Source organism: Ictidomys tridecemlineatus, chromosome 10 (assembly GCF_052094955.1).
Source record: "Ictidomys tridecemlineatus isolate mIctTri1 chromosome 10, mIctTri1.hap1, whole genome shotgun sequence".
In the NCBI taxonomy this organism is placed as follows: Eukaryota; Metazoa; Chordata; class Mammalia; order Rodentia; family Sciuridae; genus Ictidomys; species Ictidomys tridecemlineatus.
This window is the reverse complement of record NC_135486.1, coordinates 26,756,645-26,781,829: the sequence shown is the minus strand read 5'-3', so window position 1 is coordinate 26,781,829 and position 25,185 is coordinate 26,756,645. Positions and strand designations below refer to the sequence as shown.

Genomic DNA, 25,185 nt, shown 5'->3' with positions numbered 1-25,185 from the left:
AATAAAATATTATCAAATTTATCTTATTTTCCATTTTTGTAAAGGTTTAATCATGAATTAAAAATCTTTGTGATAGTAGAGCATAGATAATAATTTAAACATTTTTCCTTAATTGTTTACTGACTTGATAAAAATTTGTGTATTTTTCTTATTATACTGTAATTTATCTCATTAAAACAAATTAGTTATATTTATGTCAAAATTAAGATACGTTCTTCCTTTCATATTTATTTAGTTTCTAGATTGTTGGCAGCAAAGTATTTTTAAAATAAAGATAAAGAGTCTCCTTTGAATTACTAGTAGAAGTTGGAAAGAAGAGAAACTGTTATTATCAGTCATCACTGCACTGATGACTCCTGCCATCAGTTCCCATCCTTTCACCCATAAAATCAGCATAAAATTGGCCTAACATTGCCAGATCAGATTGATTATTTAGAAAGTAATCCTCAGGGAGCAGAAAATTCAGTCTTTGTGCAAAGTTGTAGAATTGAATTATTATTTTTTTTAGTCCCTTTTGTTTCTTCCTCTGCAGTACTTATGAAAAGTTGCTACAAACATATGTCAGATGTGGTCTAAATATAACCACATAAATATTAACTAAGTTAATGCATTTTAAAATATGGATGCATATGATTCTAATAAAGTTTTGAGTGCTGAAGAGTAAAATTTATTTAATGAAAACAATAGGATATATTCCACTAGATAATTAAACCAGTAGGTGCTGTTTTTGTGTACTCACTTATTCTTTCTCTGTGAATACAGAAAAAAAGAAAAAAGATTGAGTAAGGGATTAGTGTAAAGTAAGGCAGTAAACCATACTTAACTAAATGCTGCTAACAATGAGGGCAAACTGTGAGGACTACACCAGTTAAATGTCCTGATTTAAAGACAGAGGCATTGTTTTTTTAAAAAAAGTATTTATTTTTTAGGTGTAGATGGACACAACACAATGCCTTTATTTTTATGTGGTGCTTAGGATCTGACCAGTCCCGCCTGTGCACCTGTGCAAGGCGAGTGCTGTACCACTGAGCCACAATCCTAGCCCCGAGAGACATTGTTTTTTGTTGTTGTTTTGCCTTTTTTTTTTTTTTTTTTTTTTTTAGGAAGGAATTAACCCAAGGGCCCTTTACCACTGAATCACATCCCTAGTCCTTTTTATTTTTTTTTTAAAATTTTGAGACAGCCTTACTAGGTTGCTTACACTCTCCCTAAATTGCTGAGGCTAGCTTTGAACCTGCTATCCTCCTGCCTCAACCTCCCTTCTTCATGCTGGAAGGAATTATGGGCATGAGCCACTGTGCCCGGCTTAAAGACACAGGTGTAAAACACTTGCACAGACATTTTCTCAAATGTGCCCGGCTTAAAGACATAGGTGTAAAACACTTGCACAGACATTTTCTCAAATGTCTCTCAAAAGTTGTTTAAAAGCGATATTTTAAGCACATTGAAACTCATAAATCATTATTTATGAAAAAGAACTAGCCTATGTTTTGTGTGATGATTTATTTATATGGCCATTAATTTTTATGTTAATTTATCAACAGTAATAATTTTGTTTGATATTTCATGAAGATTCTGTCATACACCTTTGTTTTAGGAGATTTAAATCTGATCAGTTATTTTATTTGCCACTTAACATATCATCGTGTATGCCTGTGAAACATATAATAATAAATGTGTGTGTATGTGTATTCCAATTGGTAATAGCTGTCCTCAGGACATTAATGCCTCAGGATTTTTAAGTGATCTATAGTTCATTTAACTTCATTTCAAATATGTATACATTGTCTTATGGAGGGCGTAAGCATTTGTTGTTACTTCATAAATTTGTAATGTATATGTTTTAAATGACTTACCTGTGTTAATTTATATGGAAAGTTTTTATTGCTTTATAAGTAAAAGGTTTAGTTATGGAAAGCTTGCTTTCTTTGCGTTTTAAGTTAAAATACTTGAAAAAAATTCTGTTGAAGTTACAAGTAATATTTTAGCTATTCACTTTTTAATTTGCATGTCTTAGATTTTAAGATTCTGAATATTTTCAATTGTCTGCCAGTTGAAAATATGAGAGGAGCCTGCTCATGCTAAAAATACTGCTAGCCTTTCTTGAGTTTTGGAATTAGCACTTAGGAAAGTATGCATCCTTGAATTTTATTTTAAAAAAGCACTATGGAATATTGGAAATAATGGATTAGAGCTGTAGTTTTCCACTGACTCGGTACATAAAATGAATACTTTTGACTTACCAAATCCTTTTGCTTAGGTTGGAGTTCAAGCACTGTCAAATTGGCAAAATTTTATTGTGGACTTTCAAAAGTTTTTAAATTTTTTCCCCAGAAATAATATTAACTCATTTTACCTTTTAAAACATTTAAAATATTCAGATTTTATTTTTGACAGTTAAAAAATAAGTGTATGACCAAAATATTTACCTAGTGATAATTAAGAATTTTATTATACCAAGTGGAAGAGAAATAGTATAAGGAACAATGAAAATGTAAAACTGGTGTGAATATAAGTAAAAGAATACATACATATATATATATATGATATATGATATATATATCGTAGATATATTAGAAAAAATTTTCTGAAATATCCTGCAAATATTAATTGTATTTTAAATAAGCAGTCTTCTACCTACCTATTAACTTATCTATTATTTTAAAACTGATTTATAGAGTTTATTTTGTTTTAGTCTGTCAGTTGTAATATTTGATTACATATTTACCACATTTATATTTTAATTTCATGTTAAAACCAATAATTTAAAAGTATAGTTAACATTGAAAATACTCAGAATCTTAAAATATATGATATATAAATAACATGTCAATTGCTAAAAAATGATTTTTATAACCTTACCAAGTTATTAATTTCATTTGGTCCTATTTCAAAAGTCACTAAAACCTTAAAAGATTAAAACATTTAATTTGATAAATAGTACACAGTGACCCTGACCAAAAAATTATGATTGTAGTTTGTGTAATTAAATGTTTTTCTTTGGCTCTTTTTAATGATGATGTATCAATTATTTGCAGATCCTGTGATATTGTGGAAATTCCCAGAGGACTTTGGAGACCAGGTTGGGACAACATAATTTAAAAACATTAGAAATGGAATATTATGATTATTATTACTCCTGTTACACTTAAATTGCCATAATTTTTTTTTCTTGATCAATGTGAGGGAAGAAGGAGCAAGTGTGGACAATAGGTAGAAGAATCTTTTTTAGTGTTACCAAGTAGATCAATGAAGACTCTCTTATGTTGAAAATAATAGGGCCTAGATATTTATAGTTTCAACATATTTTCATACTTATACTTAATTCTATGTAGACATTATTTCTGTTACTTAGAATTAAGGATAACTGTTATAAGTAAGTGATCAGTTCTTTCCTTATCACAGTGATATCTCAAATATTTACAATTAGAGTTTGATAGATAATTTTTACCTGTAGCTTTATTTTCTTAAACATAGCATCAGTGTCTGCAGGATTAATTTATTCCATTTGTGTTTTAAGTTGTAGTCTTCTATAGTTTCATAAGTATTTAGTATTATCAACATGATGAAATATTTTTATATCATATGTAAATAGAAAAATATTTTAAAATTTGTATGTTAGATTTTTCATTTTGAAGTTGAACTATATAATATATGATTAACAATACAAATTTAAGTTTTCATAGAGATAAATACTTTTTGTTGGATATATAATGAGTAGGTTCCTTTCGTTTTGAAAGAAATGGGATAAAACAATCTTATCACTGTTGGAATTATAATACTACAAATTTATAATTTCAGTTCACTGATAGTATTCTGACAACTTACCAAACTTAATTCTGATAACAGTATACCTTTAAAACAATTCATTCAGAAATAGACAGGTGCATGATTTTGAATGTATGTGGAAATATAATGTTTTAGATGAAAGAAATCTGAAAGAAAAGTCAATTATATGAGCATGTTAAGCATTAATTAGATCTAGTGCAGACCTTGACAGTGGTTTCAAATAGAAAGTAGGTATGTACTTTTAATATGGTTTTAGCCTTTTAGAGAAAGGATAGATTTATAAATATCTTAAATATATAAAAGAAGTCCCTATGGTGAAAATATTATTTTGAATTAAGAAGCTTAATTGGATTTGTTCCCAAGTTGTGTATGAAGAATAGAGTCTTGCTGACTCATTTTACCCTTCTGAAATGTTCTTTTCCTAGTCTTCTCAATTCTTTCTTGCCAACTGACCCAGGAACAAACCTTCTGTCCCTTTTCAGGTCATTTTTGTTATTTTTATTTTCACTGCTTAGACTACCCCTAAGAATTTTCAGGCGATCCAAAGAGTCCTAACTGGATTTGCATATGAGTGATAAGGTACTTGTTGGGTCTACTCCTAGAAGAATTTTTTGTGAGTTCAGCTATAGCTTTTCTTCTTTGTGACTCTTAAAGTGATGCTTGGAATTTTTCACTTGGAGCTGAATTGTTGCTCTGTTTCTTAAATTTGTGAGGTCATCAGAATATCAATAAGTCCTCACATTCTTAGTGAAATACTAGACTAATTAACCATGTAATAGTGATGAACATCCCTAACCTCAATGATTTCAGTTCACAGCAATCCAAGACTTTTTGAAAGTTAGAGCTGAAAGGAAGTTTAGTTACCATTTTGTTTACCTACCTCACTTTACATGCTGAAGAAGCCATGCTTTATAAGGGGCCTAGCAGAGGGCCTTGAGGAATGGTTATACTGTGTGCTTTTTGGTGAATGTACTAATACTACAGAAGATGCAATGCTGTTTGTATTGCTTACTCTTTGATCTTCTTCTTTCTTCTACTTGCTATCCACTTTTGTTCAGAAGACATACTACAAAATGTAATTTTACTGTAGAAATAAAGTGTACTAAAGTAATGGCTGGGTAGTTGGGTAAAAATGTACATTCATGTGATGTAAATGTTAGTTTATGTGTTTAGTAATCTGATAAATTTGGGAGAAACAAACTCAAATAGAATAAAATATGTGCTTGTACTGTACTTAACATTTACTAAATTAGAGGATATGGCTATTTTCATTAAGCCAAAATTATAAATCTTAACACGTTTCCTAAAGATTTGTCTTAATGACACGAATTTGATTTCTCTAAGAAGAATTATTTATCTATCTATTTATTTATTTATTATTTTGAAGTATTAGGGATTGAACCCAGGGCTTTGCAAATGCTAGGCAGTGCTCTACCACTGAACTACAAATCATTCTTTTAAAAATTTTATTTTGACACAGGGTCTTGCTAAATTCCCAGCCTGGCTTTGATGTTGGGATCTTCCTCTTTGAGCCTACCAAATAGCTGAAATTATAGATGTGTTCCACTGTGACTGAATAAGAACTACTTTAAAAATCTACCTCATTTAAGATATTAGAAGCTCAGTTTTCTCTAATTTTATAGACCTTTAGAAATATTCAGTTTACATTTTTTTGTAAGACAGAACAGAGCTTCTTTAATTTATGAGACTTTATAATAGGAAAAACATTTCATACTAACATGAGCAAAAGCCTTTATGGATTATAGACATATACTGTACTATCGCAGATGGAAATTTTTTTGGTGATATTTTTAGGTATACTGTTTACAGTGAACAGATAATCTAGTTTTGAAAAATAAATTTATAAAAGTAATGTGATATTTTTTCAAGGGCTTTTTAGTGATGTTTTTGATTATTATGAGATTTTTTGCCAAAAACGGAATAAATTTTAACTTTGGCAGTTATCATGTAGCATTATCTTGCCTTAAAAACTTAAAATTATTCACCGAGTACTTTTTGCAAGGAGCAAAAAAGTAAAGAAGAAGGCATTCTAGAAGGCTGTTAGGGAAAGGAAGATTTGGAGAAAAGGAAGATTTGGCCTGGGCATCTGAAGTGAACTATTTTGGGCTCTGCTTCTACCATGAGTGCATTGTTGAGAATGCTGGTAGTAAGAAAGGGAGCATGGGAGGTGAATCGATTCGTAAGCTTTATTTGACTACTGAGTTTTTGTTTTTTTTTTCTGTAAGTTGTTTTTCTTCAGATGAGAGTAAAGGACAACCCCATGCATAGTTAGGGTAACTGAATGTGATAATCTGTTGTATTAGAAAGAATGATAAAATTATTTCATTATTCAAAGCTGAGGCAGAGTGATAGAGATATTAGAATGTTATTCCTTACATTTAATTGAAGGGTTACATTAATCTTTCAGTCCTAACCTTGTCAGTTATATTATTTTTACCATTAGGAAATGTCCTCTGCTATGAATAACATAATAGTTATTTCATGGGATTCACAATAGGAATCAAGGTCTGTAAGAAGCAGTGAAGTAGGCCTGGCTAAATTTCCTTCACACCTAGTATACCTGTTTCTCAGGGTTTTTTTTTTTTTTTTTTTTTTTGTGTGTGTGTGTGTATGTGTGTGTTTGTGTGATATTTCTATTTTTACTTCCCTTTTCCATTCTGTTCCTTCTTAGGTTTTGTCCAGTTCTTTTTATTCTGAAGATTAAGTTTGAAAATTAGTTCTTTGAAGACTTACATGAACATTTATAACCAATAGTCTACACTTCTGTAGCCTCTATTATATTCGTCTATATTCTACAGTTTTATTTTTCTTTATTCCTTCCTTCCTACTTGGGCTGTATGTTTCTTGAAGGAAAGGGGGAACATTTTCATTATCAATTTCCACAGTTAGCAGAGTAGATGGCACATGATGGTATTTGAATAAACATTATTTGAGTGTCTCCTTGAGTGAGTGACAGGTCAAAGGAAGTTGAATAAATTCATGATATCTTATAATCATTTTAGAAAAACAGGAGGCAGGTAATCTACTGAAAGGGATGTGAGCACAGTTTCATTAAAATTTGAGTGAAAAGATGTGATGTTGCACAGGGTTTAGGCAGTTTGAAATTTAGTGAGTGGGTCCATGGTGGTTACTCATGATGGGTACTTGATTCATGTGTTCCTCCTCCCTCCTCTCATCTCTATGGAAGGCTTAAAAACAATTTAAATTTCAGCCTGGTGTATGCTCCCATGATAGGTGATCGAAGTGCATTTAGAAATAACTTTAGAAAAATGCATGTGTCACATGATTATTTTTATAATAATAATAATAATAATTCTGTTCATTAAGTAACTTTGGGCAGAAATGATCTGAAAACAGTTTGTATTACAATTATAATGAATACCAAAAATAGCTACGTAGTGTACAATAGTAGCAGAGCATTGAAAAATTTATCCTTCAGGTATATCTTTATAGTTCTTTTTATCTGTAGGCAGCCTACTAATCAGCTGATACTAAAATGAATGTATTCTACATTATATACAATTTTCTTTTTATGTGCCACAATGCCTAATGATTTTTCTGCATGGTTTAGGAAAAATGCCTGTTTTTAAATAAAAATTTATATCTATATTAAAATATATTTTTAAGAGATTTTGTCAAAACAAATTTAAAGTTGAGGAACATTGATATCTGGGAATTTTATGTTTGTTTCTTATATCAGTCATAAAGTAGATTATAAAGTAGAAACAATCTATTAAATCCTAATAATCTCAAAATAAATAATTTCAACAGTTGTGAATTTTTTAAGTCAAAACTTTTTACTCATTTGCCCTTAATTTTGTCATTTTCAACTACCATTTGATTATACCAAGCAAAAGATAATTTAATCGCTTCTAAACCAACTATTGTTTTTCTAAATGGAAAAAATGGAATGACTTAAACTGGTTTTTAATGTGAGAGAATAAATTTTTATTTCATTACTTACTGAATATGTATACATATTATATACGAATACACTTCTGAGACAAATGATTTCTTCATTTTTATCAAAATAAAATTTCATAAAGGAGATAATGGGTAATTGTAAGGGAATTATATCATAACTTGTTGCTTTCTTTCATAATCCAAAAATTTTGTAAGTGATCTGTTTTAATCACCTTAAAATATCAATTTCTTCTCATCAGTTTACTTTGTAGTAGATACACTTATTGTATTTTTGGTACATTGCTATGTCTAAAAGAAGAAAATCTAAAAGAAACACTATAAGGTGGCAAGCCTGTGGGAAAATACATAAAAAATAAATCAAAGATAAGATCAGTTGTAATTATATTTTTCTGTCTAACGAATTTATATAGACCAGCTTTGTTTGTTTTGGAGGTGCAGTGTTGGGAAGCTCAAGGCAAAACATGATCACATTCTTATTTTACATAAATGTCATTTTATATTTTTTGCTGATACAATTTAAAATTTTGTTCAAAAGAAGGAAACTAATTTGGGAAAAAATGGTGATATCTTAGAAATTTTGCTTTATGAATGACCTGAGTATTTTCTGTATAACAAAACTATGTGATTTAGCAAATTCCTATTGAATAAAATATTTTTAATGGATTTTAAATTTTATTTGAAAACTCCTATAACAATCATCTTAGTTTTCTGCTGAAGGATGAAAGATTTTATTTTAATGAGTTCTTAGAGGTAAGGTTTTTATATCTATTTTATGACAGTAAAAATATTATATTTTAACTGGAATATCCAATATTTTTAAGCAACTTTTAGAAATTAAATAATATATAATATAGATTAAAGTAAATCAATGTGGTTTTGCAGAAACTTACTTAAGCATTTGACAAAAGTAAAATTAGACTTTAGTTCCATTAAAGGGTTCTGAGTCTTTGAGAGAAGCAGAATAGAGAAATGGTTTTTCAATGTAACACAGGCTGATGAATCAGAATAAATGCTACTAAAGTCATAGGAAAACAAATTGAACATAATATTATGGGAACATGAAAGTCTCTCTTCTAGTTCAAAATTTTATTCTTAAAATTTTTATTTACCTTTATTTTAAAAAGAAATTAAACTTGGGTATGAAACAAAGTATGGAAACAACAAGAATAACATCTTTAGATGTTACTTGATGGAAATGAGGTCTCTTAAAACTCACATAAAGTTACAGTTCATTCACCATGTTACTTTGAAATAATTTTGTTTATTTTAACTATACTGCCTTAAAAATGACTTTTAGGGAATTTTATTTTTAAGAATAGATTTAAGTTGAATGGGATTTCAGAGGTAAAATAGTAATTATCCATAAATTGCCATTTTACTTTTATATTTAATGTTTTCTATCTTTTCTTCCCCTTTTCACTATGATATTAGTAGATAATCTTTTTAAAGGAAGTATTACCAAATTGCTCATCAGTGTTTAAATTTTTGGCCTGAAATACAACTTGGGAAACAAGTAAACATGAAGACACTCAACTATTGAAAATTTTAAGTTTAAAAATATTCTGTGTCAGCCGAAAGTATTGAACTTGATCAACATATGGTACCAGCTAGCCTCATCCCCACCCGTTCTTTTGTTATCTTGTTATTGTTATAAGGCTTAATGACAGTTGTAAGCCATAGTTCTGGATGTGGGGGTTAGTTCACCCTGGGGAGAAGAAGAGGAAACTGCAGTGTGGATTATGGAAATATGGATTGATCTAAGAAGAGACCTCTGGTAAAAGAATGGGGCTCAAAGAAAAGCTAGGAGAAACTAATGAAAAGATGATGGAATATGATGTGAAAATGATCATTTGAAATCTTTTCTTTCATTCCCAGCTGCTATGTTTTGCAGAAAAGGAATGCATTTGTGTATTAAGGGAAAGCTAAAAGAGGCCAGATGAATAGTATTATTTATTATATATATTTTCATTTTGATTCAGATAAATTATGTGCATTTAAATAGACTTTGCATATGTTAAGGCATTTTAAATATTAAGGATATAATGTTAGAGATATTTTATAGAAATATTTTACATCTTACATAATATTTGGCCTTCTTTACATACACCTATTTCAAAAACTGACCTCATGTTATAATATTATTTTTATTAAATGTGACTGTTTTATTGAGAATATGAATTACTTTTTAACTTAATTATTCAAATAGATAGCTAAATGTTTATCAATAAGTATTTTTTAGATAAGTGATAATATTGCAGCTTATCTTCATTAGTACTGAGTGATAATATCCAGCTGTTTGCCAGATAACAATGCGATCTAGTGGTCATTTTTTGCAAAATACAGATGCTAAGTACATGTGGCTAGAACTTGTTTCTGACATCTTCGTATACAGAGATTGTTCCCTGATTCTACAGTTTGGGAAAAGTTAGACTAGGAGAAATTTAGCACGAGAGTATAAAAGTAAGGCTTTTGGGAAGAGGGTCATATTTTAAAAGAGGATGGTATTTTCAAGTTATGTAAAGTATTCCAGAAGAATATTTTTTTTAAGTTGTAGGAAACCTTTGACTGAAGTTAAGAAGAGAATGATTATATGGACTTTACTTGTGTAAATGAACTTAAAAAGCTAAGATGAAGTGTTTCAGAGAATATCTGCTGCTTCTATACACCTCAGCCTTATTATAAACTTATAATGATAAGTTTAGTTTGATAATCATACTCTGTGACTTTTACATAAATATTTTGTTTTGAAAGAGATGGATAGTACATCTGACTTCCTCTTTCAAATCTGATAGATTCTAGCTGGCCAGGTAGGATCATTTAATATTTTGCATTGCAAATTTCAATGGTTCAAAAATTTTGTTGATTATCCATGGAGTTAAATCAAGTAAAAAAGTGTGACTTGATTACTTCTAGGATATGGAATATGAAGGAGGGAGAATAATATTAAATATTTCTAAGTTTAGAGCCTTCGGGTGTAGAAGGACAGCATATGAAATTAAGCAGAAGAATTTGTTAAAATAGGCACTAATTTAGTGTGACTGGAATGGATGGGGCTTGATGTTGAGTATAAAGATTGTTGGGTCCAGATTAAGAGCTTTGGTTTATGTTCTTTGGTGGTGACCTATAGGAACTAAGTGATAACCATGAAGGGTATCAGATTTCCAGATATTCCATCTGTATTTTAGGAGGATAATTTTAGGGTAAGTGCTTTGGAAAGGAGAACAGGAGCTTGTTTGAGATATGGAGACTAAGAGAAAGTCCATTGCAAATGTTGAAAAGAACTGTTGAGAGTCTGAACTAAGGAATCAAAGATAAAGTGGAAAAGGGAATGAATTTGAGATTATTATTATTATTGTTTTGGAGGAATAGATACATGAGATCTACCCTCTTCATAAAGTGTCCCCCTCTTCCCACCCCCTGGCAATTATCATTTGACTTTGTTTCTAGGAGTTTAACTGTTTTATATACTTCACATAAGTAGAATCTTTCTAACAAATATTTATTTCACTTAGCAAGTTGTCCTCAAGAGTCATTCATCTTTTTGCATATGGTAGGAGTTCATCCTCCTCCTACTTTTTCTTCTTCTTGTTCTTTTTTTTTTTCCCTTTTTTGCTATGCTGGAGATTGAATCCAGGGCCTTACACATGCTAGGCATGTACTCTATCAGTGAGCTATACCTGTAGCCAGATTTCCTTCTTTTTAAGACTGAATACCATTTCACTGTATGTATATGTCATATATCCTTTATCCATTAATCTATCAGTGCAGATACATTATCTCAATTGTGAAAAATGCTGCAATGAACATAGGAGGTCATATATCCCTTTGAAATCCCTATATTGCTTATTTTGATAAATACCCAGAAGGGGAATTGCTGGATTATATGGTAGTTGCATAAGGAACTTTTTTCCATGCCTACTGTCCTACATTCTCTACCTACCAACAGTGTATAGAGGTTCCATATTCTCTATATTCTTTCAAACACTTCTCTTTTGGTTCTTTTTATGTTGTTTTTTTGATAGTGGGCATCCTATTAGGAGTGAGTATCCCATTGTGGTTTCAATTTGTATTTTCCTCACAATTCGTGATGTTGAGCATCTTTTTTCATGTACATGTTAGACATTTGAGTGTCTTATTTGGAGACATGTCTGATAAATCCTTTGCCCATTTTTTAATCAGGTTTTTCCATCATCTTGCTGTTGGGTTATAGGAGTCCCTTATATATTTTGGATATTAACTCCTTAACATATGTATGGTTTACAAATATTTTCTCCCACTCTGTATGGTTTGTCTTTTCACTGTTGGTCAATTTTTTTTTGGTGCTTAGAAACTTTGGAATTTGATGTAGTCCATCTTTCTGTGTTTGCCTTCTAGCCTCTGCATTTATCCATGCACATCTATATCACATATATTGGTGGTACATTCAGGAGATCATTGCCAAGCCCAACAACATGAATCTTTCCCCTTATGTTTTCTTCTAGGAGTTTCAAACTTTCCAGTCCTTTTAAGTCTTCAATTTTGAGTCAGTGTTTTTGTATAGTGTAAGATAAAAGTCCAATTTTATTCTTTGCCATACGAAAGTACAGTTTTCCATATACCATTTGTTAAAGGGACTTGTGTTTTCTACATTAGCTATTCTTGAAAACTTTGTTAAAATCATTTGACCATACATACATGGGATTATTTCTGGGCTTTATTCTGTTCCATTCATCTGTGTGTTTATGCCAGTATCATACTGTTTTAATTACTATGGCTTTGGGATAGTTTTTGAAATCATGATATGTGATGTCTCCAGCTCTGTTCTTTGTCAAGATTCGTTTGCATATTTGAGTCCTTTTGGTTCCACATCAATTATAGGATCTTTTTTTTTGTCCTATAAAAAATGTCACTGAAAATTTAGGGATTTCATTGAATCTGTAGATCACTTTATGTTGTATGGATATTTTAACAATGTTAAGTCTTCCCATCCATAAACTCAAGATGCCCTTCCATTTATTTATTTGTTTTAAAATTTCTTTCATCAGTATTTTATAGGTTTTAATGTATAAACCTTTTACTTCCTAGGTTAAATTTATTCATAAGTATTTTCTTCTTTTTGTTGCTATTTGTAAATGGGATTATTTTTTCAATATCTGTTTCAGATAGTTTGTTGTTAGTATATAGAAACACAACTAATTTTTGTACATTGATTTTTGCATCCAGTAACTTTTGCTAAATTAGTTTGTTCTGTTACTTTTTGATGGTATCTTTTGGGCTATTTACATATAAGATATGTCATCTGTGCAGAAATAAATTTCCTTCTTTTCAATTTAAATGCCTTTTGTTTATTTTCTTGACTAGTTTCTCTGACTGGGACTTCTACTATTATAGTGAATGGCAGTGGCAAAAGTTAGCATTATTGCCTTGTTTCTGATCTTAGAGGAAAAGCTTTTAGTTTTCCACCTGTAAGTATGATGTTAACTGTGAATTTTTCATATATAGCCTTCATTATTTTGAGGTAATTTCCTTTTCTTCTTACTGTCTTGAGATTTAAAAAAATTTTAAAAATGGTATTGAATTTTGTCAAATGCTTTTTCTGCATCTTTTGGAAGTTCTATATGAAAGTGAGTAAAAGAGGGCTGAAGTTTCTAGCTTTAAAACTTAAATGATGATGCTATTAATTAAAGACAAAGAAGTTTTGAGGAGAACGATTAGATAAGTCTTTGAAACAGTGTGTTTCACTTCTTTCTATATTCTTAAAATATTAATAGTTGCAAATGTAAAAATAATGTACATCCCTGGGAAGACATGGGGCATTGATAATATTAAGAAAAACCTTTTCTAATGCTTCCCAGTACTTTACACTTGTTAATTCATGTAATTTTCACTTAAGTCTACAAAATAGATATTAGAAATTATATCCTTTTATAAATAAGGAAACTGAGACACAGAGAGGTCAATCACTTGCTCAAGGCTCCAGAGTTAATTAAGTTGCCGAACATTGCTTTCAACCAAGGCAATCTGAACTCAGCATTTATATACTTAACTGTTATGCTGTTCTGCCTCTGAATTATAAAGGCATGTATTTCCTAGCATGTTTAAAGTTTCATTGTGTTGAAACTTTTCTTTACTATGTGAATTAACTTATCTAATCTTCAGCATGCCCTTGTTATTTCATAGATAAGGAACAATTATGTGCATGATTTTATATAGCTGTGAAGTAGCTATACTGGACTCTAAACCTAGCATTCAGTCCAGCAAGCCCAAGTTTTTATCCATTGTATGACAGTGAGAGTAGATTTCTCACTGAGACCCTGGAAAACACCAATAGGGAGGCTTATGGAGAAGGAGTTGTGTGGTAGTATGAAAAGAAGTGACCAAGATGGATGGAGAGGTAGAAAAAGAGAATGTGGACATCTGGGGAAGATACTTTTGAGCTGGATGAGATTAGTCAGAAGCATTGGTTTTCTCAGATCGAGGGGTGGAACACTTTCATCTGTGAATCCCAAGTGTTTTATATATAGTAGATACTCATATTAAATGATGTTCATTAAATGGATGCTCAATATTACAAAATTAAAATATGATAGAGGATGGAGAATAGACTAGTTCATGAAGATATCCAAGATCACTGGCAGCAGTAGCTTGAAAAGACTAAAAAACAAAAGGGGGTTAGAAATTTGTTGAGTGTCTTGAAAGTATGCTTTCAGGACATTTACAATGTAATGAGCTATTTTACTTTGTAGCTCATGAGAGGTCAAATCAAACTTTATATAATCTGTCTTAATCTGCTTTTGTAAGTAAGGTGCTCTTGTTTTTATATTACTCCTTATTTTCCCTATATCCCAAATAAAGTAGTATTTTGTAAAGAATAAATAAAAGATTTGAGATAATTTATTCAGGAGAAATATAATAATTAATGTAACTGTGAAAGTATATCAAGTAAAATGTTTAGAAATGTTTTAGGACTTCTCTCATACATTGGGTAAAATCCTTTAAAAGAGACACAGGAAACTGCTTTCTCTTTAAGGTCACTTGTGCCAAAGTGGCCTAGATTAGGGCTGAGCAAAGCTCCTTGCTGTTTGGTAAGGGCTGTTTGATGGCTTTCTGTACGTAAAAAGAAGCAGTGTTCATTTTTCAGTTTCTCATAGAAAGGGTCCTCCGTTATAAAAACGATGAACAAAATTGGCACCTTCACTTAGAGTCTCAGCAAGAGGCCAAAGATTACATCAGCAGGGAGTGTGAACTAAATTTTTATTTCAAGAGGTGGGTCTTCTGTAATGGGTGCGGCAGAATAAGTTTGCAACATGATAGCTCACAGTATTTCTATTTAGAAATACTTACTTAAACCACTTATAACTTCAAATTAAAAATTATGGGCATGTGCATATTTTATAAGAAAAATCTTGCATAATTTAATATCACCTAAAAATACAGAAGAGAAATTGGAGCTCCTGGATTATTGAGTTTTTTAGTTCAGCTTTCTGGCTAAATAAAACCTGAGTCAGTCTTTATTTTAATTACTAAGTACTTAGTTCCTGCTTTAAATTGAAGGACTTAAAAAGTCCAATAAAATTTATTGAATAAAGTTGCTGAAAGTATAATAACTGACCCCAGTGTGTTTGCCATCTGAGCTAAAGTTTTCTATTTGGCCACAAGATGTAGACAGCTTTGATCCATCTACAGATTCTCAGAACCTAAGCTAATGAAATACCTTCTCAATTCATTGTCCATTTTTATGGACCTCATTTAATCTTATCCTGCCTGTGTTACTCTAGTATTTTTTACTTGATCTTATATTAACTTTTTTTCTAAATGCAACACAGATTTTAAATAAAATACTTCAAATTCATTTATCATTTTGTTCAACTGAGAATCATTTTAAGTTCTTATTTACAAATCTCTTACTTGAAAGAAGTTAGGTATATTTTTTGACACAAATCTTATATCTTCAGTAGTAACAAACAAGCATAGATATGAGCAGTATCTTTTTTTTCCCCTCAGAGCTTACTTTTACGGGAACAGAACAGTCTAGGGCAAGTAAAACTCATATTTGTGATTACATATTGCTCCACCTCTTGACTTTTACCATTTGTTGATTCTCTGCCATTTTATTTTCCATAAATACAACTGGTTGAAGTTTGATTCTGAAGTATTAATTGAAGTATCTTAACTTTTCATATATATGAATAATACCTATCATAGAGACGAAGTAGGCATCAGATATATGGATCTGCTAATTATAGATTATAACCTGGTTGGGGAAAAAAGAGCAAAGCAAAATGCATAGGGTGGGCATAATGGCTTTCAGCTTCAGGTTGTGGGTCTACCATATTTCATTATTGTCACAGATTTTATGCCAGTCTATCCCAATTTTTACAAAAAATTGGAAGTTTTTTAAAAAAATTGTTCCAGTATTACATAAAAATAATTTATTACTAAATTGTCTTTGATGCAAGATTAGGATGCATGGAATCATTATGAATATATATTAATACCATTGTGATGATTATGCCGTGAAATATGGAAATGCTGACTTTACCATTTGCTAGCTGTATGACTTTTCTCAAGTTTTAGCCTCTCTGTTCCTCAATTTAGTATTTTTCACATTTAAAAGAGAATGAAACACAGAGTGTTGTAAAGATTAAACTAGTTAATATATGTTAAGTGCTTAGGTCAGAACTTGGCACATAGTAAACAATTATTTTATTGTATTTTATCTAATAAGAGGATAGAAAAGAAAGCTTGAAGACTGTTTTAAATTACATTTCTTTAAAATGTCTGTCAGGAAATTGATTATGATGGTACTAAATAGTGTCATTTCATGAGCTCAATTTTATTTTTCCTCAGCCTGAGTGGTGTGTCAGCACTGGTTAGGCTTTGAGGAAACTCCAAGTAGAACAAGCACTTGAAGATTTTGGAGATACATTTGTTCTAATTGATTATGCCAGTTATAATAACTAGAACTTTCTGGCTAACTACTAATTTCATCCATCTGGCTGCTGGCTCATCAATCACATATTGTGACTACTATACCAGAAGTGGATGGACCCCCCAACCTGTGCACTTTCTTCTCCCTTCCTTCCTGCTGTAGCTCTGCCAACTTCTGACTTTTCATTTCGTTACTTACATGTGATCTCTTTCCTTTGAACTTCTGACTATGCTTCACCAGGAACTTCCCTCCCAAATTTGGTTTGTTTAACTTCTTCTGGACTCCCTGGTGTTTTTCTCTTTTTCTCCCTGTTGCTCTTACTATCCTGCGCATTGCTTAGCTATGGTTGCTATTCATACATTGTATATTTATAAAATCAACATAAAACATTACTTATATAAATAGGTTCACATTGAGTTTGTGAATGTATGAATTAGTACTGATTAGATTTTATACTTAATAGTCTTTATAGAACAATTGACTTTTTGTAATTTTGTAATTATAATTTATTTGATATAGACAAGGCCTTCGAATAACCGAATGGACAGTCAATTATGTTTTTCCAAACACTCAAAATAAATAATAATTCTCATATCTGTGGGTGATTTTTCAGGATCCTAGGCCCTTTATGGCTCAGCGATATAATAAATGTGTCATTGCTCCTAGAATATGAGCCCTTTAAAGATAACTTTTTCACACCTTGATTCATAGACACCCTGATTTAATCTCAGCAACAAAGGTCTTATTATTTCTTAAAACACCTCAGACAAACAAGATTCCTGCATGATTTATCATAAGAGCCACAGCCACTTATTGAAGCAGTTTAGGGATGGTTCTCCATAAGGTTCCAGGCAGAACCTGAACAAAAAATGGTGGGGGGATAATTGTAAATTATTCTTCTGAAATATGTATCTCTGTGCCATCTGTTGCACAAAAATCAGTTTTCTAATATAAGTGTTGGGAAATGAAGGGAGAATATTTGCATGAATATGAAGAAGGTAAGAATATGAAGAGGGAAAAATGTGAAGGGTCCAGATATGAAAAGTAGAGAAATAATATGATCATTAAGACTGAGGAAAAATTAAAAATATATTAACAAAGGACAAAAAGAAATTACCTCACAATTCAAGAAAATAGAAAACATGATTCTGGAATAGAGGAAGTGGTAGAAAGAGGATGTTTTCAAAGTGGACCTTCAGGAATATCTTTTGCCAAGACAGTTAAGGGAAAGTCCTAATTTGAGATTGTAGAAGAGAGTGAAAAATACTTCCATTACTTAAATTGGTCAGTGCTTTATATAAGTTTGGTATTTGATTTTTGTTAAGTGGATTGAGGAATAAGTACATGAATGAAAAAGGAATTTTATTAATCTTCCCTTAAATGAAAAATATCTGCTGACATAGCTTTTTGAAGAAATGTTTAAGTTGAAGAAAGCAGCCAATTCAAAGGAAGTAAGCTTCCTGAACATATCGAAATCATCAGATATGCCCATTGTATGACAGTGTTTGCATCTATTGTGTTGGTTAAAAAGAAGTGATTGGATATTCCCAAGTATATGTCCATATGTGCATCTATGTCTATATCCATATACACCTATATAAAATATATGAAAAATCTTAAAGGGAGGTAGATGAATTATTCAATAAACACTTTATTATTTTGTAATCTCACTATGTTAAAGTTTTGGCAACAGAACACAGGACCTTTAATGTTATAATTAACTCAGTAAATACTTAATATAAATATCTTTCTTCATTTGATTTAGTAACATGTAGCTAATAAAGATAACAGTTGTTTGGAGAATTTTATTTTTGTTATTGGTTCATCATAGTTATAATATATTAGGATATATTTTGACATAATTTTAAATGCATGGAGTATAGTTTGCTCCAATTCAGTTCCCAGTACTTACCCTTACTCACTCCCACCTCCCTCCCCCTGTTCCCTTTCCTATATTGTACTGATTGGTTTATTTATACATTTTAAAAGAATTAGTGTCTTGTTGGGTATATATATTGGTAAGATTTACTGTAGTTTATTCATATATATAGTCAGATTCATCCCATTGTTTTCTCCTTATCTTGTCTATCTCAATCCCCTTTTTCTTCTCCTCTGATCTTTTTTTGGTATTGAGTTCATCAATTCAAATAATCCCCCCCAATTTCTTTTTTCTCTCTCTTCTATACTCTAATTTTAGATTAGTTTTCTCATATCAGAGAAAACATTTGAACCTTAACTTACTGAATCTGACTTATTTCATCACTTAGCATTATAGTGTCCATAATGAAATGACATAATTTCATTCTTTTTTATGGCTGAGTAATATTTCATTGTGTATACATATATATACCAAAGTTTCATTATTCATTCATCTGTTGAAGGACTCTTAGGTTGGCATTTGTCAAAGTAGAAAGCAGTCATTTATGTTTAAAACACTAGAGAAAGAAGGCAGAGAAGAAACTTACCCAACATTGTAAAAGCTATATATGACAAACCCAAGGCCAATAATATCAGACTAAACAGAGGAAAACAAAGAATTTCCTCTAAAAGCAGGAACAAGACAAGGATTCCCACTTTCACCACTCCTATTCAATATAGTCATTTAAAATCTAGCCAGAGCAATCAGGCAAAAGAAGGAAATTAAAGGAATACAAATAGGAAAAGAAGAGGTCAAATTATCCCTGTTTGCTGATGACATGATCCTATATTTAGAAGACCTAAATTCTACCAGAAGGCTTCTAGAGCTGATAAATAAATTTGGTAATGGAGCATGATACAAAATCAGTACACACAAATCAATTGCTTTTCTACACTCCAGTACTGAATCTGTTGAAAAAGAAATTGTGAAAACTATCCCATTCACAATAACCTAAAAAAGAAAAAAGCCTAGCAATTAATTTTTTTTTTTACCTGTCCGAGATTTTATTAGTGGGACCATAGTGGCCAGTCGCAGAAGATAAGGGGGTTGAGAGAGAGAGAGAGAGTGAAAGAAAAGAGAGGAATTAATTTGACATGAAGGACCTCTACAATGAAAAGTGTAGAACCACTGGGAAAAAAAAAAAGAAATTGAAGAAGACCTTAGAAGTTGGAAAGACCTTCCATGTTCTCGTATAGGCAGAATTAATATCATCAAAATGGCTTTGGTGCATTTTAGATGCTAGGCATTGTCCTAATCATTTTACATGGATTTACTTGGACCTCACATAAATCCTTAAATAAATCCACATTTAATCCTATGATATAGGTACTAATTTTTGTCCATTTCTTAAATGAGGTAACTGAAGTACCTAGCCAGTAGATTGCATAGCCAGCATTTAGGTGTTAGCTGTTTGACTCCAAAGCATTGTCCACTGACTCACTCTAACAAGTCACCTTGGGGAGCTCAGTTGGTAGAGTGCTTGCCTTGCACATACAAGGCCCTGAGTTCAATCCCCAGCACCATAAAAAAAACAAACAAAACAACAAAAGAAGATAAGTCACCTTGTATATATACTGTTGTGCATGCCTGTCTTATCTCATAATCTAATCTTGAGTTTTCCCACTTCTGAAAATCATGAATCATATTTTTTTTACCCATCACAGCATTGATTTGTGGGTGGATATCCTGATAGCTGATAAATTGACTGATATAAAACTCATTTGTTTAGAAAACTTGAAGCATCTTCAAACTTATGTTACTCCAACTTGTCTTGACCTAAATAATTGGTTGATACTCACTTTAAAATACCCTAGTATCTACAAATGCATTTAAATATTATGGGAAGTATCTATTTTTTTAAAACTTATTTCACTCATTCTAAAGATGCTACTAGTTACAATAGGAATGAATGAAGCAAAGAGTAGTTACATTAGTCTGAGAGGGTGTGAAGTTCCATTGTCATTATGGAAAAAGAAAGGATGCCTTCCTAAATGGCTTTTTCATAGAGTTGGGTAATGCTGTTCAAATCCTTGCTTAAAAGTGAGGGATAAAAATTTAACTCATTAAATCTCAAGTTATCAATTCTGTATAGGAAAAATGGTTTGTAATGGGTTAAAGGCAGTTTGTAGTGGAATTTATTACAAGAAAACTCTGAAATCCATTTGTTTTACGTATCCTTTCATGCTTTTAAAATGTTTCTTTTTATTAAATTAGCAAAAGTAAACATTTCTTTTTTTGTGTGTGTGTATGTGTGTGTATAGGTACATTTTGTATTGTCACTGTGCACTACCTTTTGGGTGGGGGAACTGGGGATAGAACCCAGGTGTGCTTTACTTCTTAATTACATCTCCAGCCCTTTTAATTTTTTTGAGACATGGTCTCTCTAAGTTACTGAGAATCTTGCTAAATTGCTGGCCTCCAACTTGTGATGCTCCTGTCTCATCCTTAGCCTATCACTGGAATTTCAGGTGTGTACCACTACACCTAGTCTCCTGCATTGGATCTGGGCTATTTCATTAGCATTAGATCAAACTGAAGTGATAGGAGACTGAGTAGATCTTATCACCTAAGACTGATACAAATAGAATTAAAATTTTTGAAATTTGTATTTCTTAGCAGTTTTAAAAATAATTATATTTGCTTCAAGGCAATTATTTTTTGTTTTGTTTTGTTGTTTTGTTTTTGTGGTGCTGGGGATTGAACCCAGGGCCTTGTACTTGCAAGGCAAGCACTCTACCAACTGAGCTACATCCTCAGCCCAATGGCAGTTATTTTAATTTATTAATAATAAAAATCATCAAAAATTTTTGATAAATGCATTTCTAATTTAATCACTGTGTTAGGAGGCTGAGGGTATATGTAGCTCAGTGGTAGAGCACTTGCTCATTATATACAGGGTGCTGGGTTTGATCCCTAACACTACAAAGAAAAAGAAAAAAAAGTAAATAATCACCTTTTTATTAAAACTATGTGTGTATGTTTTCCTAGAAAATTTAAATATCTGGTAGTGTCCCTGATAGTTCGCTATTATGCCCTGAAACATTTCAGTGCACAGTTTGGGAATTTCAGTTCTGCATTATGCAACCTGCTCATGGCTGTGTCGCTCAGTAAATGTTTTCTTTAAGAAGAAAAAAAAAAACAACCTTATTACTCTCTTATATAAAACACATATAGATTGAAGGAATACATGGTGTTAATTCTCATTTATATGGAAAGATAGTACTTAAAATTAAGCAGTCATTTTTTAGAAATCTATGGCCTTTGTGAAAAATGTAATTAATATGACAAGTGAACCTTTTGTTTTTGCAAAATTATTCTGAAAGTGTTATTCATGTAAATAAAATCATGGATATTTGAAAACTGTCCTTTTATAACATTGTGATATATTTTTCTTGAGAACTTTAGTGAAAATTTTATTATTTGATTAATTTGATTTTCAGGATTCTTTGGAAAAAAAATGTTGCTTCACCCAAACTTCTTTATAATTACATGTGTCATAGTTGTTAGAATGTGAGGGGTCTGAATTCTGACTTTTTCTCTAACCAGTCTAAGGCAAAACTGATCATAGGTAGCTAGTGCTCTTGTCAGTGATTAGTTTAGGGTGATTGGTAACCCTGTGGCTAATTAGATACAATGGGAAAGTCAGGGGTGGGGAAAGATTTCCTTACTGATATTAAACACTGCATACTGCTGTATTGCCGTTGTCTTAGTGTGATGTTCTGAACTTTGCTAACTTGTTCAGTGACCATGAGTAGAGAGGTAGTTGAGGACAAAGCTAGGAGACTCAGCACAGCATAGCAGAAGGAGTCCTTGAGGACGATGTTGAATTAAACAGTCCTTGAACAAGTCTGCCTTGTCTCTCTGTTTATATATGTGTTAAATACTCTTAGCTGATAAAGTTATTTCGATTCCTTAACTGTAGATGCTATTCAAACTGAAGCAAAAAACTCAGGACCTTTGGGGGATTGCAGTATAAGTAATCAAATGTGTTTTGAAAAACATAAGTGATTCTGTTCTCATCTTCCTTCTAATCCTTTCCCCCATTGAGAACTTTTAGAATAAGTTATGAAACTGAATTAAAGGATTTGGTGAATGATCGTTTACATGGAGAGGCCAAGGAAAAAAGAGGTGTCTAGATGACTACCATGTTTTAGGCTTAGGTAACCGGGTAGATGGTGCTGTCATTCTAGATAAAAAGCACTATATAACTCAAAGAACAACTTGTTTTGTACATAATGTGAGGTATCTGGGACTATCTGGAAAGTGATACCAGAAAGTTGGTAGGCATATAGTCCTGGAGTTCAAAGATATGTCCAAAGTATAAGATGAAGAGTAGTTATAGTTTTGAAACCCTAGGTATAGATAAGGTGCAGAATACTCCTTAATGAGTAGGGAAGAGAAAAATATGGAACTTCAGACAACACTAGTATTTCAATATAGAGTAGGAGGTTGAGGAGGAAGAAAAAATGATTACTGATATCCACAATGAAAAATCTCATTTCGTGTTAGTTTTTCTTTCTTTTTTTTCCCCAGAGAAATTCTGATACCTTTGTAGTTATGGAACTTACTGTTTTTTTAAAAGGCGAATTCTTTCTGAAATGCTTGTTTTTACTTGATCAATTTGTAATGTTAAATGGTAACCTCATAGAATAAAAAGCTAGCACTATCAGTTAATTCTCTTCTCTTTTATAAGATTGATATAGGACCAAGAAATATATAAATTTTCATTAGTCCTTGTCTACAGTCATTAATATAATAGATGTCTTGTTTTTAAGATTTAAACATACATTTATTATTGTTGCTTGTATTTTACTATGCATAGTTTTGTATTCTGTTCTATTCCTTTTGTTATTTCTGTTTTTATCATTTGATATGTGTTAGCTGATATGTTCTTTTATATAAGAATAATATATTCAGGAGAGTTAGGAGTTCTGGAACTTCTAAATAAGGAAATTGGCTAAGGAAATTAAAAAAAAAACGAAAGCCTGTAGAAACAGGAAACTGATAACTTCTAGAAAGCATTGCCTTAAACCTTTCATGTAATCTGTGAATGCAAATCTAGAATTGTGTGTGCATGCATATGTGTCATATTAAAAACTGTGTGGTGGAAGTATCAGCCATTTATAAGCATTTTCCCCAATAAATGTAGAAATAAAATTTTCAATTAGCGCTATTGCTAAAAGCGTTGAAAAAACTGTTTGAATATTTATTCCTCCCTCCAACTCTCTTTCTTTTCTTTTACAACTTTAGTTTGAATAGCACCTGTAATTAAGGAAGAAAACCCAGCCTTGGGAGCTAGGTAGGACTTCCAGCTATTGATCTGTGTAAACCCTGCTTATACTGTCAGGGGAGAAACAGTCAACTGCTGAGCTGCTTTGTCACTGACATAAGCTGAGAGAGGATTTTTTTGTCTATACTGTTTATACACTAGTCTATAGACCTGCTGGCTGGTTGAATTTTAAAGAGTGCGGAGGTTTAAAGACTTGTCCCCTGAGGGATGCTTCTGCCAGTTGGGAAGCGAGCTGAGGCTGTTTTGCAGAAGTGTGTGCATGTGTGTTGCTTTTGGAAAAAAGGAGGGGGGTGGTGTGAAAGACTGAGCAACTAACTGAGAAGCTTCCTTCTTAATTTGAGTCTTAACATTGATGTGACATATATGACTAATTTGGATATATTTATAGGTGGACACTGGATTTAGACTATTATAGAAATTACATATGCAGTTTTGTAGGAGGATATCTGAATAATATTCATGTCTGTAGTAAATTGAATGGCTTCATTTGATGCAGCACAAGTTAAAGATTAAGCAACAGTCAAGTAAAAATAAACTATTCTTATTTGTGATGAACTATTTTTTAGTAATTTACTTCCAGTTTGGTGACTCCTGTAATTAAGTTTAACAATATATTATCAGTAGTAAAATAGCTTTCTCCAGATATGGGGCCTGTGCTTTTGCATTTAAAGGCCCATGCTCATAAGGAAGCCTGGGTACAATGCCCTTAAGGGTAGAAGTGTACTGTTTTTTTACACCAGGCTTTTCTTTTTTGCTTCCGTGAGTTAAGGCTCTTGGAGCTTTCTTAGATCTTGATATAGGAATTCTACAATGTTTTATTATTGTTATTCTATTGCAGTGTACACTTTGAGAGAATTCAAGACATTCTACTCAGCACTATATTTATACGTTGGGTTTAAAAATTTGATATTGATGATTTCACAGGGTACTAGTTTTATTGCTGAAGAGGTGATTGTTAAAGTATTTTTATTGGGAATGATGAAGATATTTGCTTTTCTCCCCTTTTTAATAGGAATTAGCCTCATACATCTTTGCTTTGTTTTCTAAAATCACCAGGGCTTTGAACTTGTATGATATTGTCTTCAATTCTGAAGTTTAGCTTTTGAGTCAGTTAATTTGAAGTAAATTTTCAGATCTAGTGAGATTCTTTTTCTTTCTTTCTTTCTTTCTTTCTTTCTTTCTTTCTTTCTTTCTTTCTTTCTTTCTTTCTTTCTTCCTTTCTTTCTTTCTTTCTACCTGACAATGTTTTGCATTCTGTTAATAATTGTTAAAACTTGTGATTTCTGAAATTTTTAAAAATTATTTTTAGTACAAAATCATTGAAGGTTCAAA

The 25,185-nt window shown here is 31.5% G+C and overlaps 1 protein-coding gene across 2 annotated transcripts in view; it reads left to right on the top strand.

The window, feature by feature from the left end:
* Dennd1b (DENN domain containing 1B) overlaps positions 1-25,185 on the top strand; it is a 221,848-nt gene that overhangs the window by 60,063 nt on the left and 136,600 nt on the right. For both annotated transcript variants that reach the window (XM_078022530.1, XM_078022531.1), the window contains exon 3: positions 3,039-3,082. In XM_078022530.1, coding sequence (XP_077878656.1) covers positions 3,039-3,082 — 44 coding nt within the window. The remainder of the gene's footprint in view (positions 1-3,038; positions 3,083-25,185) is intronic.